Source organism: Archocentrus centrarchus, chromosome 15 (genome assembly GCF_007364275.1).
Source record: "Archocentrus centrarchus isolate MPI-CPG fArcCen1 chromosome 15, fArcCen1, whole genome shotgun sequence".
Lineage (NCBI taxonomy): Eukaryota > Metazoa > Chordata > Actinopteri > Cichliformes > Cichlidae > Archocentrus > Archocentrus centrarchus.
In genome coordinates this window covers 24,151,627-24,171,073 of record NC_044360.1, presented here as the reverse complement: position 1 = coordinate 24,171,073, position 19,447 = coordinate 24,151,627, and the positions used below count along the sequence as shown (strand labels likewise).

The 19,447-nt window shown below is 40.0% G+C and overlaps 1 protein-coding gene across 5 annotated transcripts in view; it reads right to left on the bottom strand.

The window, feature by feature from the left end:
- Positions 1–18,996, bottom strand: part of ate1 (arginyltransferase 1) — a 51,941-nt gene extending 32,945 nt beyond the window's left edge. For 3 of the 5 annotated variants that reach the window (XM_030748786.1, XM_030748788.1, XM_030748791.1), the window contains exons 1-7: positions 18,836–18,996; positions 15,075–15,138; positions 14,843–14,905; positions 14,523–14,632; positions 13,480–13,707; positions 9,246–9,460; positions 6,341–6,469 (exon numbers count right to left, since the gene is read on the bottom strand). In XM_030748786.1, coding sequence (XP_030604646.1) covers positions 6,341–6,469; positions 9,246–9,460; positions 13,480–13,707; positions 14,523–14,632; positions 14,843–14,905; positions 15,075–15,138; positions 18,836–18,935 — 909 coding nt within the window. In that variant the 5' untranslated portion in view covers positions 18,936–18,996. Of the gene's footprint in view, positions 1–5,054; positions 5,184–6,340; positions 6,470–9,245; positions 9,461–13,479; positions 13,708–14,522; positions 14,633–14,842; positions 14,906–15,074; positions 15,139–17,034; positions 17,088–18,835 lie in introns of those variants that run through there. The other 2 variants (XM_030748787.1, XM_030748790.1) reach the window with 2 other exon arrangements.
- Between the last annotated feature and the right edge of the window lie 451 nt (positions 18,997–19,447).

Below are 19,447 nucleotides of genomic sequence, written 5' to 3'. Positions count from 1 at the left end.
ACTGTCATCTGTCATTTCCATTTTACCTTTTCCTGACACAAACAACCATTGTCACTACTTTTTAAACTCACCCACTTGAATTGGACTGTCATCAGAAAAATGACGAAATCCAGAAAACATTTAAGTCATAAAATGAAGCAAAAATCTGTAAAACGGGGATCGCAAAAAAAAAAAAAAAAAAAAAAACGACTTAAGCGGACAGAACTCAGAAACAACAAAACTTAGAAAACAATTCATGCATTGGAACTGTGCACACAGCTCTTGCAGAGGGGTGTTGATGTGGGCTATAAAATTCTCACAAACTGAGTTCCCTGCTGTGCTCAATACTACAACAAGATGCCTTTACCCTGGATCCAACCTCACACCGGGATGAAGTGGGGACGAACAGAATTGCTCAGCCACAGAAAAACTTTGGACTCGTGATTCTTACCCTGCAACTGCCCAAATCTCAGTGGAACTTTATTCTCCCCTTCAAAGCCACTACACAAGCCCATGAGCCTAGGCTGATCTCTGGAAGACACTATGTATTTCTATTAATACACTTTTTTTTTTTTCTGATCGCCTACTAAACAGAAAACTACTTTGTGCAATTTTTACACGGTCCACGACCGACGCAAAAGTGTAATGACAATGATCTGTTTGGTCGACAATGATCTCCGCTCATGCAAAAAAATGCCTGTCAAGCTCCCCGCCTGTGTAGCCATGCCAGTAGAATGTAATTTTCCACTCCTACCTCTGCAGCGACTACTGCTCTGCCAGTCAACAAATTACCAACAGCAAAGCCTCCCAATGTGCAACACTGCTGAAGGGCACAAATGAAACTTTTGTTTAAAACTCACAAAAAAACTAAATGGTTTACCAAGTGAACAACAGCTGCAGTTATTAGATGACATCATTTGTAGAGGCCAAGCTACAACGCTGGCTGCTGCGTGTGGTTGTGTGTGCGTGTATAAGTGAGAAACTCACACTGACCTTGTAGAAAAATGCTGATTTGATTAGGAAAATATATTTGTGATCTTTTATTCGCTGACGTCTATTAATGTATGCATACTTGGGTGGGTGGGTGGGTGTGTGTGTGTGTGTGTGAGCGAGAGAGAGTAAGAGAGTTCAGAGCACCTCCTGTCCCTTTTTCTACTCCTTTAGCAAAGGTGCAGTGCAGCCCTCCTCTAAGGTGTCAGCCCTGCTTGAATGAGTGAAATCGCTCTCCTGGAGCCCAGCCGTGTTGACCCCTGTTTGTTCACTGACAAACATACACACAGCCCTGTGAGCCTGACACGGACACACAAACCTATGTGGACAGAGACTGGAGAAGATGATGAATAATGAGTAAGCACAGTCACTCGAGGCACGAATACAGGAATCGAGACAAACAATCACAGCTACTCCTGTGCCTGCATCTCTAATACAACAGCACATCAACTAAGCTCTATTCAGAGCACTGACTGAACACATGGAGTTCATCACTTCCTCTCTAACTCTCCCTTTCTTACAGCAAACACTCATCTGTGTACGATTAGGAGTGCAAGAAGCCGTCTCAAACACACACACACACACAGAGACACAGATTGCATATAAACACACGCATCTGCTTAAGCCTAATTGCTACTTAGACCTCTCGTCATTGTACTCTGCACTCACTAAAATTGCTGTACTTATTGGAGCAACAAGGTTTCGCCCTTTAAAAGTCAAACAATCCATACTTATCTTTATTTTTTCTATTTTCGTCTCTAACGTGCATCCCTGTTCATTTTAAAGTGTCCAAAGAAGTTCCAGAAAATACGAGGAAGTGGGTGGACAACAGTAATGTGGCTAAGATGGTGTTACTGAATTTCTCTGCTATGCATAACCATGTTGCAAATAGCTTTGACATAGTCTGTGCCAAAACTTCAATCATTTCTTCCATTTTACAGATGAATGTTATTGCCATGTCTCAACTTTTTCCATATATTTTTGTCCAAGTGTCTTGGTAAAAGTCCTGGCCATCAAGCAGAGTAAATACAGATTTAACAGGGTTTGTTTTCCTGAAAATGAAAGCCACATGTGCAGGAACTGAGAGTCATGGCTCAGCACAACACTTAAGACCAATAAGTGTGGGTGAGACTGTTTGTATGTGCATGCATCTAAATAATTGCCAGTATGTGCTTCAACTGTCAGGAAACAATGATTGGACATGGAAAGAATAAAGTCTGGCTACCTTTCACTCATGGCACGACAGGAAATGCATACATCCCCAAATAAACAAAGCAATTACCCTCTAGAACATCTTACTGTCTAATCATTGTACAATCTTGGCAAGCACGTACAGGCAAGGTGTCCCATCACCTAGCTCAAACATAAGCTGACAATGATCTAGATTCTATCCTGATGTAATACTTTAATGGATTAATAAATACCTAAAGAAATGCTAAATGGATCAACTTCCTAAGCAGCAGCAGCAGGCAAATGGCATTTAACCAAAATGTGCCATCAACAACGCATTTCCCTTATTTAGGACAATGAGTGGAGGGAGGTGGGGGGGGGGGGGGGGGGGGGTCTTAGCTTCTGGGAATAACAGGAGTTTACCAGGACCATGACGGGCAAGACAATAAAATCAGCAGTGTTATGGGCTCAGGAGTGGGTGTCAGAGTATTCCAACTAGGGGGAAATAAAGTGAAATTTGTTTCAGTGGGAACAATTAGGGCCTGGTCCTGTATATAAAACAACTGCAGCATGATGGGAGAAAAGAACAAAGTACATAAACCACAGTCACAGGTTAGATAAAATATGTCCAGGACTGTATTTTCTTCAGGGCGAGATTGTCCTAACCAAAATGAAGCCAAAGTGAAGGGTCCAAAAACTGCAGTTCCTCCAGTGACCACTTGAGGCAGGCTCCAAGTCTGAGTCAATACCATAGACTGTATTTAAGAAACAGACGAAGTCACTGCACATCACCTATTCTTTCATTAAGTCTCACTTTAAAATGTCAGCTTAAGAATTTTGGCAGCTGCCATGTTGTGATTATTTTTGTTATGATTTTGTTTGCTTGGTGCCAGAAGCAAATGCTAGAAGGCTTGGTTAGCAAGGTACATGCAGAGACTGTCTGTATCCCACAAAGATACCTGCTATGTCAAATGCTAAGTAAAATCATTTCACTCACTAAAACTGGTTGACTAGCTGACAGCTGTTGGTTACATTATCACCAAAGGCTTGTCAGTTAAAGCAGCCCCCCCCCCCCCCTGGCTTTAAGGCTTAATAAACTTTTAACAGATCACCCCCAGAAACTGGTAAAATAGCTACAGAGACACAAACTGTTATTGTACCAGAGTGTAATTTTTTTGTAAACACTGCAGTAAATGGGGACAGACTCACTTTTGCAGCCAGCCTCAAAATAACACTTCTCATACTGAGATGATTTTTTTTCAAGCCAGGTCAATTGGTCCATCCTAATATACTCCCATTTTAAAACAGCCAAAATGAGAGCAGAAATTAACCTGTCCACAGTCTTGGACTCTATGTCTGATTTTCCCTTTATTAGGTGCATCATATTTTTTCGACATACCTACTTAAACTGTACGAGGGCTTAAAGTTATGCCATAATTAGGAGTGCGACAGCTTTGAGTGACAGGTGGGTGCTGACTAGGTGTTGCCTCAGCACATTCGATTCACTGACCTAGACCTCTTGAACGTGTTTGTAATGCTGGTACCTTTTGGAGCATTTTTAGTGAAATTACCTGACAAATAAAATGACCTGCTGCGTAATACAGGCCATTCAAGAAGTCTATTATCTGGCTTTAGTGTCTGATTTATTTATTTATTATTTTTACTATAGCACTCCATCTTCTGATCCAAGTATGGTCATTTCTAGTTCCAAAACCTCAGCCATATTTTATACATCTTATGGTTTAAACATGGCTAGTGTCCACCTCTACAGGTTTGGCATGAAGCACAGAAAATAGTATAATCCACATACAGTATCATTAATTCCAGTCCAAATAAAGCACAGTCATTTCTCTATCAATCTAAACTACAGATGTGAAGGTGAATTACAACGAATGAGCTTGCATTTGAAAGTAATTACCCAATCTTTTGTGACCCTGGGCTTTCACACTACACATGTGAGTATCCAACATGGAAAACCAATAAAATAAAAAGAGAAGAACTTCATTTCTGGAAACTCAACAGACATCAGAGTTGTTAGCACAATTTTTTTCATTTTATATTTTTAAGATGTTTTACTCTAATTCTTGAAAGTACACTACAGTTATGACCCTGAGCTAAGGCTGTGCACAAACACATGCACTCTATTGATAGAGCTAATGTTATGGCACTAGGAAAGAATCTGCCACAGTCTGCCCAATCTGACAGCTTTTATTATTTATTAATTACCTTACTTTTACAAGTTGGAGAACTCAGTAATTTACTGCAGCCTGCTGGCAGGATGGCGGAGGAGGAGGAGGCTGTTTTTCCAGCCCAGAGGGACAAAAGGCCCTCTCAGGTTGTCCAGCAGTTCTGCCTCCTGACTAGACTTTATTTTCTCCTCTTTTATTGATATAGAATGTGGAGAAACTTAGGTGTGCATACATATAATTTAATGTGCTTCACGAAATGATTCATAATCTCTACTTATTTAAGGTTTTACATTTACAAAGATTACTAAACAGGACTTCTCATTCACTCCAAAAAAGAAAAACAAAAAACTAGAGAACTGTGACTCTTTCTTCCCCTTTTATATACTTTACAATAAATTTACACTATATGCATTCAAAGAATATGATACATTTTTAATAAGTTAACAAGGTCTAGTCAATGCTCTGGCGATGAACACTGGAATAAAATTTGACCTAGTTATTATATCCATTACCCATTTTTTTTACATTATACCTTGATTATTCATTTAAAAGTGCATTTCCCAAAGTCTGAGGTAGCATTTTCAACTATATATATTTATTCAAGTGTCTTTAAAAAAAAAAAAAAAAAAAAAAAAAAAAAAAAAAAAAAGGAGAAAAGCAGCAAGAACGTGGAACAAGCATGTGCAGCAGCTCCTAACCAGGTGTGGAATAATAATCATGCAGTACCTCACTCTCACTACATTCGCTGGGGTCATCACCATGAATGGCCATCTGGTATCGGGCGTACAGCGCCGCCGACTGCTGATACGACGCCATGAATTGAGGGTCCTCAAAGTTCACTGGCACTAGCCTCACCTTCAAGCACAGGGTGTTGGGAGGAGGGGAGGTGGAGTGAGGTTTTATAAGGATTCACAATGAATACGAGGACAGTGAGTAGCTAGAAAAGGGAGGGTCGGAGGATGTGGACAGTGCAGGAATCAACAGTGCGTTATACAATCACTTTGGTATCTCGGGGTTGGCATCAGTCTCCTAGTCCTTGAGGCAAGTTGGTAACACAGCACACAGTTATGCGTTTATTCAAATCAGACTGTCGGGCACACAAACATCAGCTCAAGCAATCATTGGGGTTCTAGGAGACTGATGGTATGTTTTTCAAAGTAATAAGGTAATGAGAAACTTGAGGATGAGGCTAGTGCACCACCCAGCTATTACCACAGACCGCCAGAAGAGGACTGGTAATACCAGATTCAACCCACTGTCCAGAACAGCAGACGTCTGTTTGAACGGATCAGCTAAGCTGGATGCACACAGATTCTTGTCCAGCACCACAGACTCTCCTCGAATAGGTAAACAAGGCTGAACCGAGTGCACGCAAGAAAATGAAAACCTCACAAACACTACATCTGGTTCCAAATTCAAATCATATTCTAGTTCAGACACTGAAACCACAGGGTGATGGTAGACACAGACGAGGTAAATGTGTGAAGGTCGGAAGGGTTCAGCTGACAAACTACCTCAACCCCCAAACTAAAACAGCTTAATACTAACGACCTGGCTGGCTGACCAAGGGCCAAGTCAGACACCTGGAGAAACACCGCTCTCAACCCTAGCGTATGGAAACATTTTCCCCTCCATTTCCTCTCTCTTTGACTTTTGCATTCAGACACATACCCTCTCTTTAATACTAGCATGTTAATTCACCCCCACCCCCCCAAATTCATGCAGATGTTTAGGGTTATTTGACTTGATTCTTGTTTCAAAGTTCCACTACAAATTATTTATCGATGCAAATCTCATTTCAAAACTTAAATATCTAATTTAAAGTGACCAAAATCTGTAATGATGCTTAAATAGTTGAATTAACTATTGACTGTCCTATATGAATAAGTTTTTTAAAAATGGAAGACATCAAAGCCTTTTGATTCCTTTCTAGGTACCCACATTTGTCGACCCTTTCCCTCCTTCCCTGGGTACCCCTAGAGAAAGTTGACCTATGCCTCCCACCCTCTGACCTGGCTCTCGGTGGGTTTGTCAGGAGGGTCCTTGTGAATGGCCATCTGGTAGAGTTTGTACACCTGGTAGGAGGCGTCGAAAGAGGCTTTGAACTGCGGGCTAGGGGGATTGGAGCGCACTAGCCTCACCTTCAAAAGAATATGGGCAAACAAAGGTTAACATTAAAATGTAAGAAGTACTGAGAATAGTATAAGTGGAGACTGAAAATATCCAATTTAAAAAATATAACAAAACTAACAAATCAAAGAGAGGTGGTGGGAAAAGACTGTGAAAGGGGAGAAAGACTGACATAAGCACACCCTCTTATAGCCAAGTGAGATTTCAAACCTTTTGCAAACAACTTGCAGCACCTCGGATTAATGTTGAAGATATTCCATTTTATTTTAATCAGAGGCTTCTTTTCACCAATGACAGCTGCTGGTTACCTTAAGCTTGACTTATAGCTACAGAGAAAAGCTAGTGAATCCTTTGGGGAGGAAAAAAAAAAATGTCTTCATTGATTACCCATAAAATATAATCTGGCTTATCTACTAAGATGCAAACAGCTTTAGTTTTAAATCAAACTTAAGATATGGCTTCATAAAAGTGGGTGTGTTATGTCCATCTTTCTTGTGACAAAAAAATATTTAAAACATTTGTCATAGTCAGCTCTGAAATACTCCAGGTTGCTCTAAACATAATCATTAAGCTTATGTGTTTTTTATGATCCCATTTATACTGCTTCACCATGTCATCAAAAGCATGACGAACATTAAAACCACAGTCCAAGCTCAGGTAACCAAGTCTATGTACACAATAAGGCAGTCTAAGTAATCTAATAAGTTATAAGTTCGTTTTTCCATCCAGTAACAATAGATGTATAGGAAAATTATGATGCATATCTACTTATGAAGAGATAAGTTCATATATATAAGCTCGAATCAAACTTTAACAGGGATGGTCGAGAAAAGTCTTTGATAGAAAGAAAACTTTACTTGTGCTGCTAATATTACACAACCTGAAGAAGTCTTCTCTCTCATCATGCGGCCCCATTTAATTAACTATCTCTTCGTTTCTAAGCTTTTGTTGGCCACAGAGGCTATGCCATATGAATCCCCTGGAAGGACACGATAGAGGAATTGAACTTGGGGTTTGTTTGGCTTGGAACTTAGCTCTTAGTTCTCTCATATGAACATTTGGCATCCACATCCTTTAGTCAAATAGAGACGTTAGGCATCTCAAGTTCAGTCTTCTTAATATTGTTCTTAATCTGGAGATATATATATTTTTGATTGGCTTTAAAAAAAAAAACTTTTGGTGAACTCACACTACAGGAGGTAGTGGACAGCAGGGAAATGAAATTTCCAGTTCTCATAACAGCCTTGAAATTTAACACCAACTTGAATTGCTTAAGAATGTTCTAATAAAGCCAAATAACACAACTGTGCTTTGTTCAACTAATTAAAATATTTTTTTTAATGTTTTGATATAAGATTTATCTTAATGATATTTTGTTATGAACCCTCAAGACCTCCCTGTGCACTAAGTAAAAGGACAGACGAGGAAAGTGACTGCCAAACCCCAGCATATTAGTAATATATTCTATGGAAATATGAAAAACTGTAAGGGGGAGGAGTAGGGGAAGAGTAGGTGTCCATTTCTATGTTTCGTAGTGCCTGAGGGGATTTGCATCATGTTGTCATACTGACCCCAAGTGGTGGCACATAGAACCCCAACTGCATTTACAGACGTCTAAACTCTTCGTCCCCTGTCACTGTGACTCATCTCTCTGCACTGCAAAAGGAATTAGCTCGTCCAAGGACGCATAATCAATCGTTGCAAAAGAGAAATATAAACAATGAAGTTTTGCAGAAAGCAACGGTGATCGCTTGCCAAAGCGAAAACGCTTAATCACCAAATTTCCATTTCCTGTCTATATTTATTTTTACATTTTATATGGATCCTGCAGAGATTTTTATGTATCCTGCAGAGTATTCTCTAGTGTGACATCTTTAACAGATGTGTTTATGATGAAACAGAGCTCGACTACACTTAATTGCTCTAATGTAAACACTACAATCATCTGGTACTGGTGTGAAAACACTTGAGGATGCAGCTAAATCAACACAACAGAAGTCCAAGAGACAACAGCAGATCCAGTTCTTAAACTGCTAATTAATCCAAAATATTCTTTAGGCATCTGTTGCAACCCTGCCCCATCTTCTTTAATAAAGAACTAAATGGGTCAAGTAGAAGCCTCTCCAAATTATATGACTTTTAAAACATATTATTAACCTTCATTTGCAAAGGCTAACATTGTTTGCATGCCCTCTACGTAAAACCGAATTATAATTCCAAGCAAACAAATTAATCTATTTATAAAGAGCTGTCTAGTCTCGGGGTACAGAGACAAAAGACAGACACTGCCTGGTTCATCAGTGCATCTGGCTTAAATCTTGGTCAAGACCAAGAATGACGTTACTCTACCAACCTCAGCTGGAGGCTTTTGCCAGGGATCTCTCTCTCTACATTGTTCTCCTGCCTGCCAAAAGTTCATTTCCATGTCTTCTCATACTGGCTGAGCTGGGTGCTGTGGTTTTAATGTCATCAGCAGGATAATGCAACCCATTTTATGCGGTGTGCCTGTCATTTGGTTGAATTCGAACTAGGAAGAGGTGGTTTTTCCACTCTGCTTTGGCTAGCTATCCTATCCGCACACAAACACATGGTGAAATCACTGGAGCTGGGGAAGAGCTCTGTGAGAGCAAATGTTCAAGCTAACTCACTCCAAACATTAAAAAGGCTGAAAGCTAGACCAAGAACACTATTTTTTAATGACAGCTAGAATCATCAAAATAGGGCAATGATGCTTCATGTTACAGAAAAAAGAGAAATGGAAGGTTCCTCCTCAATATTTCCGCTCACCTCAAGGCAATGAGAAGAGTTTTCGGGCAACGATTCACTGATGAAATCTTCCAAGGTTTTTGGTTGGTTGGTCTGACTAGGAGTGGGTTGGGTAGGAGAGACAGTGGAAGAAACCCCGTCAGCATTTTGCCTTATTTTCTCTTTCTGAAAACGTCGCTCTTTCCTCAACTCTTTGGCCTTCCTGCACGGCGGCCGGCTAGGATCAGCTCCATTCCCTGCACAACAGAGAGGAGACAGAACAGAGGGAGAAATGTCAAAGGTTTCATTCAAAAGGTGCATTCTCATTTTAATTTCATGCAAAGACATGGTGAGAATATGCCATAAAAAAGATCCAGTTTAAAAATTTAACTCGGGAAAAAATTATAATTTGCCTTTTTTGGTAAGACTTAGCAAAAAATGAGAGAGGTTTTAACTTGCTGTCACTCAAATCTGGGGCAGAAATTGTTGCACCATGTTTCCAACTGAGTTTTTCCGGCTGCCCCTGGCAAATGGGTTGCCATGCTTGCTTCAGTGCATTGCTGCATATGAAGCAACAAAGATGACTAAGAAAATCACCTGCCTCATCATTGTGTGTTATAATTCAAAGTGATGAGCAGCTATCTAATAAATATATTTTTTAAAAGACAATGATTAAAAAAAAAAACCCAAAAAATAACACTCGGGTATGCTGGTGTGGGGAAATGAGTGGCCGAGCTCATAATAACTGAGGTTGTTTTTAATAAACGCAAAAAGCACACATTTTGTCTTTTTCTCCCTCTCTTGGCAAGACTAACAGAAACATTCTCGAAACGACTGAATCTCTGCCTGTTTCTTTCTGCCTGTCTCCTCTTCGCATCCTGCTGTACCTCCTCCTCCTCCTCCTCCTCCACCACAACCTCCTGGGCTCTTGCCAAGCCCTTCAGCTCTCCGGGCATCCCATGTCAACAGTTTACACGCCCACATCCTGTTTGGAGCAATAAGGAAACGAGAGCCGTTTCCTGCTTGTCATATTGCCAGCTGCTACCATCAACTCATTCACTAACTCTCCCCTCCGGTGACGTCACAAGGAAGAGAGGGAGAGATAGAGAGAGAGAGAGAGAGAGAGTCGCCTGATCCTGCCAGGAGAGAGAAACTGTGGTCCCGGCCAAGAATCACTGTCAGCTCTAACTGTCTCAAGGTCCTGTGTCTTCCATGTACAGTAGATTGTATCCTGTGAACACTAAATACAGACCTCAAGCTATGTTATACATATTTTTTTTTTTAATATGAAATGGCATTTTCAGTTCATAAACTAAAAACCTAGGGAGAATATTTTTGTAATTTTTTATTTATCACTACCTGTGTTCTTCTAAATGGTTTGTTCTTGAGTCATTGGGGGTGATAGAGCATATAAATGTAGTGACTAAGAAAATTACCTAATACTTCATCTCAAGGTCCCCATTTGCCACACTGGTCTTTAATTGTAAATGACTAGCAGCTGTAAAGGAAGGCTGCATTTCTAAGAGATCCCTCTGGTATAAACATACAGCCGTGGCAGTGATAGCATGGTCAAATAGTTTACCTCCAACAGAATAAACAAACTAATGTCAAGGAAGAGTGGTCACACAGACAACAGGAACTACAGCCTGGACCGAGTTCATTACACTAACTCAACCACAAACACAGCAACCCTTATCCGTGATTCCTCTGTCCATGCGCCTCTCTCCCACTAATTACGCTCTCAGTATCAACGCACACTTTTTTTCTCAGGCTCACAGACACAGACACAGGTACTCCCAAGGACAGGATATGCAGCTGTGCTGAAGATAAAGTCTGACAGATCAGTTCCTGTGGAAGACAAATGCACTTTCTCCAGCAGTTAGCGCTTCATAAAATCTATGACATGCTCTGTCTCTGCTTCCCTAAGCACACATATGGCTTTCACAAGATGTACTCAGTGTAAGCTGTCTAGAAATGTGAGATACTGCTTTCCTGTAAGTAAACATGCAAAACACAAGTCAGAATTGATTTACAGTGGCTGGAGGATACGGTTATCTCTGCTATGGGTGTGCAGTGGCATTTATTACAATGTATACCTTTGAGAAACTACCAACTTAAACTCTATGCTGTAATTAAACATGTTCCTCTTAAGTTTTTGGTAACTGGAACCTGCCCAATGTTATAAAGCGCACTATTCATAAAAATAGAGGAACGAGAAGTCCAGGTGTTTTCTGGTGGAGGTGAATAACAATGATCCCACACTGCTTCGGTAATGTTGAGGTCCGGGCTCTGGGGAGGCCAATCCATGACTGAAATTGTGTTATATTGTGTGGTTTTCTATCCAGGTATGCTTTTACTGCACTGACTATGTTTGGAATCACTGTCATGCTGAAAGATGAAGTGTTGCCAATTGGATGTTTTCTAGATAATTGCGATGATTGTGTGATTTGACATACATCAGCCTTTTCTACCAGTTTCCCTTCTTTAAGAATGGCTTCTTGACAGCCACCCTTCCACTGAGACCATTTCTGATGAGGCTTCAGTGGCTGGATCAGCTGAAGGACAAGGACAATGGTTCTTTGCTAAGTTGTCTGTTGTGTTGTGTGTATACACAAAACTGGTTCACCCCTTAACTTGGGTTCCATTTTTATGCTTACATGATTCATAGGGCAGTGTTCTGAGAAAGTCAGGCACAATGTCTGGACTGAAAATGAGTGAAAAAGCAGCCATTGTCCAAAGAAAAACTTTGAAATACCTTCAGAAAACCTGAAAAACTATTGCTCAAGACCACTTTAAAAATTTGCAAGAAAGTCTGGCTCCTTGGAAGCAAAATATAAAGAAATGAGGGGTGTCTCAAGAATTTTGCACAATACTACATTTCCAAAACCCCTCCTTACCTTTTAATTAATGAGGGCGGCTGCTGTTCTCATCAGAGTTTAAAAGGAAAAAGTAGCTGAAGCCTGAAACACGAACAGTTGTTAAAAGTGTTGCTTCCTTTTTCTAATGGGAGTTTATTATCTCTTCACTATAAGTGTTATTAATTCATTACTGTGAGTTGGCAGCCAGGATATCCTGCACTGGAAAATAAGGAGGAGAACATGATGGATAATTCCAAACCAGACACACACACTAACACTGAAGAAACAGCACCCTCATTCACCAACCGGCTGCAGGGTAACGCCTGTTACAAGGTGAACAGCGACACCCTCTGGCAAGATATGATACTTCAGCGATTACAGAACAGCACCACAGCATGAGGCTGCATTGGTCATGGGACAGAGACAGCATAAATTAAAGTAGCAACACAAAGAAGCCATTAAGTATTGAGTACAAAAAGCTGCACTGAATCAGGGTGGAACTAATTCAAGATGACTTCCTGTGGTTATTAATCCTGCCTTTTTAAGTTGATAGCCAATTATAATCAATAAGTTTCAGTTGGCTTATTATGTAGTTGATTAATCGCGGAACTGAGTAGTCAAATCATCAATCATCAATCTTGTAATTAATGTTTAAATTTGGAACTCACTTTTTATAAAGTAAGATTTCTTAACTGCTGCAGTACATAATGTAGAAAGTTACAGGGAACATACAAAAATAACAAAGAGAAAATACTTCTGATAGCAAGACAGGATCAAAAGTTCACCATACAGATACTGCATTAATAATCACTATGATCGGTGCATTATTAGGGTCTGTTGCCACCAGTTTTGAGGTGGCAGCATCTGTTTTCTATATAAATCCTATGAAGTTCTGTCAGCAGCTCAACATCTCCAGTAAAAAAAAAAAACAAAAAAAAAAAAAAAAAAAAGTGCTTTGCTTACATCTTTTCTTTCCTGCTGAGTTTACAGCATTGTTGGTTGAAGGGGTTTTTTTTTGGGAAGGCTGCTGCACTCGTCAGCATCACTTCCCTCTGTCTCCCTGACTGAAAATCAATGTCAATCCTTAGCTGTCCCCGACAACCAAACTATTTATGATCTTACACTGATCTAATACTGGTTTTAGACACCATTTCTGGAGTAGACTGCAGAGACGAAGGACTGCAGAAGCATTTCAAAGCATTGGTGTAACCTACCAACAAAACTGAAGTCATGGGTCCATGTCAAGAATAGCTGTTTGTGGACACTCTACACTGTAACAATTAAATGTAACCATGTTCTTATCTCATCCTTTACTGCCTTAACACCACAGAATACTACAGAACAATGAGTAACTACAGTACTAACATGTAACTAGTTTTTGTTGTTGGTTCTAAGCACTGAAAGAGTATGACTCTCACCTGGTTTGGGAGCTGTGGCTGGTGTTCTCCCAGCTGGGACAGACACTGGATCATTTTGTGATGTCTGAGAGCCTGTAGGTGCGGCATCCGTTGCCTCCTTCTGAACTTCTGTGATAGATGGAAAATCTGCAGATTCCTTCTCAATGTGTGTGAGAGCGGTGCACTTCAAATGCAGTTTACTCAGTTCCCGTGGTCCTGCCTCGTCACACACCGAGTCCATTGGCTCACCTACAAGGCACGGAAATCAATATGGCTTACACCAGAAAGTGCACTGTAAGATCACACCACTCCTGCTGTTTTAGAATTAGCACCCAACACTAACTGTACGTTAAACCAGGGTGTGATTCACATGAGGGAATGGGCTACTTGCCCGATCACTGACATCAGAATTCCCTACAAAAGGTGACTTCTGCAGCTTCTTATTTCAACTTGTTGAACTGCAGTCATCTGTGACATCCTGCAGTTAAAAAGCCTTGCTATAAAGGGGTCTCTGACGAAATGTTATAGGCACAGTTTGCTGGTGTTGCAACTGATGGTGCACTTAGGAACTGATAGAGAGGAGCAGCCACACTTCTGTGTAAACAGATCAATCCCAATCTGACTGCCATTTATGGAATCATTCACATTAAAATCTGCAGTTCATGATGCTGTAGAACACGTAACAAAGTCAAGTCATTTTCACATATTTATTAACTCTCAAACTCTGAAAGTCTGCTGTTGATCTCCGCCTCCATCCTCATTCTGAGATTTTCAGTTGAGATAAAAGAGGGTGACAATGCAGATAGCACTCCACGGGAAAATATATTGTTGTGGTTATATTTTTAAGTGCTGAACTTGTTTAGTGTAAGTTTGTAATTATTCTATAAATGTTACACTGACAGCAGTAAATAATAAGTACTCTAACAGGCACTGTGTAATGGTATCGGACCACTCTGGTTCCTGAATTATTTTAATAGCTTAAAGAGCATTGCCATTTCATCCATGAACTGTACACCAATAGACAGTATGAACTGACATGTTAATACCTCATATATTATACATACCCACATCATCATCCTGCCCCTTTTGCAATTCCCCTTTGGATATAAATCTGTTCATCTTCTTCAGGATTTTCTTGTGGGATTTAGAAGGCTGGAATTTCAAAGCGTGGCATCTTGAGAGAGAATACAAGCTAAAGGTTAATACCTGGTTAAAACAACACATATTTGTTGTTAAAGCAAACACTGAACAGATTATTTTTTAATATAAATGAAACAACCATGGCCCACCCTTGTGTGTTCCAGGTACGTCTGGTCTTGTGAGATCTGAAGTTACTCAAAGCATAACTCATAAGAGGAAATTCTGATAGGTAAGTTAATATTACCTGATGGTATACTGTGGGCAGCATGTCTTCTTCATTATGGGTTTGTAAACATATTTGCCACTTCTGAAAATGAAAACATGGACAAGGTTTTTGGTAAATAAACATAAGTATTAAAAAAATTATTATTATTTGGCAGAAGTATCCACATTCCTATTTCCTAAACTGAATTCAGGCGAAAAGGTTCAAACAGAAGCATGAAGGCACTGGTTGAAAACAAGAAATAACTACGTACCTTCTCCATCCTCGATCTATGAGGTCTTGGTAGTCTTGTACTGTCATGGTGTGGGACCACATCCCTGTTAAAAAAAACAAAAAACAAAATCAAATTGTTTCCTTAAAATGTGTAATTGTAATTGTAATTAATCAAGCACGAAATGACTGATGAGTGTCCAACAAAAACAGCAGCAAGACTGCAGGCTTAGTGTGTGCACACACTACAAGAACTAAGTACACCCTTACTGCCTCCATAGGAACTAAGAGGGTAAGTAGCAGCCAGGTGCCACTAATCAAACACACTTGATTAACTGATCATCAGCAAGTGTGAGCACCTCTATAAAAGCAAAAAATTTAGCAGTTTGTTGTCTGTAGCATTTTGTTGTGTTTTAACACAATGCCACAAACTTCCCAAAGGTAGATGTTCCAGCAGATTCATCCTAAGGTCAGATCATGCAACGCTCAGGGAAAATGCAAAAAAAAAAAACCCAAGAGCTACATCTCAGGTTCTACAGGTTAGCACGGTAAATGTTGATGTTTATGACAGCACATTAAGCAAAACACTCAGAGGAAGCCTCTTCTCTCTAAAAAGAGTGTTGCAGCATGGCTTAGGTTTGCAAAATTGCATCAGAACAAACCACAAAATTTCTGGAATAATGTCCTTTGGAATGATGAGCCCAAAGTGGAGATTTTTGGCCATAATGCATAATGCCACATTTAGTGAAAAACCAAACAAAGTACAAAAAGCACATACCAGCTGTCAAGCACAGTGGTGGAGGGATTGTTTTGCAGCCACAGGACATGAGCACCTTCCAGTCACTAAGTTGATCATGAACTCGTCTGTATAGCAAATGTAAGGCCATCTATCAAACAGCTAAAACTTGGCCAAAACTGAGCAATGAAACAGGACAACAATCCCAAGCATAGCAACAAGCCTGCAACAGAATGGCTTAAAAACTGAAAAGAATCAAGGTTTTGCAATGGCCCAGAGTCCAAACCTCAACCTGAGAGAAACACTGTGGTGGGACTTTAAGAGAGCTGTGCATAAATGAATGTCCTGGTGATGTAAAGAAGAGTGGGCCAAAATTCCTCCACCACAATATGAGAGACTGATAAAGAAATTATTATATCATTTTTCTTGCAGAAAATGATTACCTCAAGTTACTGCTACTACAATATGGTGATTCTACAAGCTACTGAATCATGAGGTGCCCTTAGTTTTTCACAAGTCTGCATGAAGGTCCTGTGAAAACTTTCTAGACTGTATGTCTACAGCACATGTGTCAGACTCATGATATAATTTTATACGGACCATGAGATAATTTCATTTAGCTATTATTAATGGTAAATAGCGCTTCCACCACTTATACTACAAATCCCACAATGCACTTCAACAGCTGCCGTGCAAGCCAAGACCTGGGCACTAACCCGTTTTCTGTGTGATCAGTGGATTAAACACAGCAGTCAGCGCTTTTTACAGCCACATTTAAGCTACCCTGACCTCCAAAAATGGCCAAATGAAAAGCAAAAAACAGAGATTTTCCAAACAGGTGGGAGGCAGAGGACCTGATCACTGACATCGGAGGTAAACCCGTCTGTCTCTTTTCCTCGCCTGCAATGTGTGGGGAAAAGAGCGTGCATCATACACCAGGAAACACTGCACAGCCTACATTTTTCTCTGTTTTTCTCATTGTTCTAATGATTAATATTGTACATCAAGCTGTTAAAAATTCAATAAATAAAGTTGGAATAAACATGCAGAAGACATAAATGAGTTCAGAAATAACACAGATGTCACCTTCTCGTATGCATGTGCATTAAAAAACAGTAATAGCATTCCATGTAAAATACAGTTAAGAGGCTTTAAATTTATTTTACTGATTAATTTATTCTTATTTGAACATAAATACAGGTCATCAACAAAAAAAAAAATCCTGCTACTTAGTTAGACAGGAAGTCATGAAGCGCTCCACACGTACGCTGCATGCGAGTAGAGTGGCTCATGGCACACCTGGAGAGTGTTTTCATCATTCACACCTGATCCATTCTTCAACCTTCACTGAGGCCTGACAGACACAATAACACAGATGAGGGCAGATGCTGCGCTCTGCTGTGTGGAGTCATATTGAATTTATATCTGACAACACTATTGATAATATCACTGCACCAATCACACCGAGGGAAAACATAATCTCATGAAGCACCTGTTCAGGAAAGTCTACAATACAGACACACTGCTACTATATCTGATAATCCATTGATCTGCAGAAACTTTCCAGGAAAATAGAATGATGCCAGCATGCGATAACATTTGACCTGCATCCACTTCTAACCCCATAACACCGTTACATAGTTACAAGAATTACACAGGTAGTAAAGTCTCCCTTCTTCACCATACCTTGCAGTGCCTATGATGTAACAGGTCCAGATTAATACTCTTATCTTAGATCAGACATCAGCTCTCGTCTGCAGGCGATGTGCCCAGTTTCTCATTGACTACACTGGGACCTGCCTGAACTCTAATTATAGTCAACCTGTCTCACTCCTGCTCAGCTCAACTCAATAACACCAGTGTGTCCTCCTACCTTCTTACACAGCTCCTATTCTAGCATGAAACTCACCTTTTTAAAAAAATGTACTGTAAAATTAATCTAAGCCTCATCGAGGGGATATTTTTACTAGTCCTAAATATTGCCAAATGTCAACATTCATGATCAGGCAGGTATTCCCCTGTTATTCCTAGCTACAGGACAAAGTTAACAAGAAAGTCACGAGAAGCAGGGCTTCACATATAAAAATAAAACAGTGTGAGAACAAGAACAGGAAAACACTCCTGCTCAGGAGATGAAGATTACAATACAGCTACGCGGACTGATTTAACCTGAAACGTAACTAGTTGTAAAAAGCTACACTAGCACTTCCGTTAACTACAAAACACTAGTCGTTAGCACGTTAGCATGTTTTTCTTCAGCTCTACTGATGCTGCAGAAATTACAGATATTACATATTTTAAAATTTCTCGTTTGTTTTGCCATGTTGTGAAACACCTCTGCTAATTACTAATTAATCTAATGTTTATGCAGTTGCTGAAATTCAGTGAGTTATGCCAATCTACATTACCTGTTACACCAAAACAAAGTGTGAGAAAGTACAATAACACATACACCGTTCACTATCCTTAACTGTATATTAAGTGACTTCTAAAGACCCGGAAAAATACTTTACGCTGCATTTCCTGGGCTCTTTAAACCCAGTGTCACATTAGGATGAATGACTAGAAGAGAGAGCTGGACTTTCTCTTCTGAGAGCAGCAGCCTTGCTTCCCTGTCCTTTAGGAGACTATTAGCTTGGTGCTACTGCAAGTCTACTGGCGACCTGCTACGCTTGCAGTGTTAGATATAAGCTAAACATTGCTGCCCTACAAAATGTCATTCAACAATAATCTTAACTAATGTTATTCTACGAGTCTTGTTCCGTTTCCCAGAAAGAAAGCATTGGGCTAGAAGCTAATAGCTAAAAAACTGAGCTCGGTCAATAACCTGAAAACTATCTAAATAATGTTATGAAAAAAGCTAAATAATATTTACACTAGCGGTGTCCACACAGTAGATGTAAAGTACACAAATGTACTGACATTAAGGTTAGTTACAGTGCAAATAACAGCGAGCCTAGGTTCAAACCAAGCTATTATTCCAGCAAGTAGACGGTGCTAGGTCGTTAGCACAAGCCACTTCTGTGATCCCGGTTCGGGTTTTTCCCTCCCACTTCATTCCAGCTTACCATGAGAGAAGTTTCCCGTTTGGTTTTTACAATAACCACAGCGGTAACCATCATCTCCGCCGAAATATTCTACTATAGTGTAAGACCTATTTCCTGCCATCTTTAACGTTACACCGATGACAGCTGAGACAGGTGACCGGGTGAGTCCTGCTCAGTCTCAAACCCCGCCCACATACTGTACGTCACCAGTGATGCGTTTAGGACACGTGGGTGCTGTGAAAGTATTAACCGCTCTCAAATCTGGAAATACCTGTATTTCCGTTTTAGATAAAAGTAAACATAATGTATTGCACTACATTCTTTAGAAATAACTTTATAACTTAATATTTAAGAAGACACAGGATTGGGAGAGGATGAAGCCATGTTCAGAGAGAGAGAGAGAAGTAAAGCTAGGAATGTAGAGGTGAGAGTAGGGACTTTAAGTTCCTCAGAGGCTATGGTGCTGATGTGATTCTTACAAAAAGTGGTGATTGAAGGCGAAGCAACAACACGGATGTTGACTAGCGTGAAATGTTAGATTGTTTATCTTGGTATAGAGTGGCGGCAGGTCCAAAATCTGCTTTTTCAGGAATAAATTCAACTCATCTTAATCTTCATTTTCTAACAGTGCTC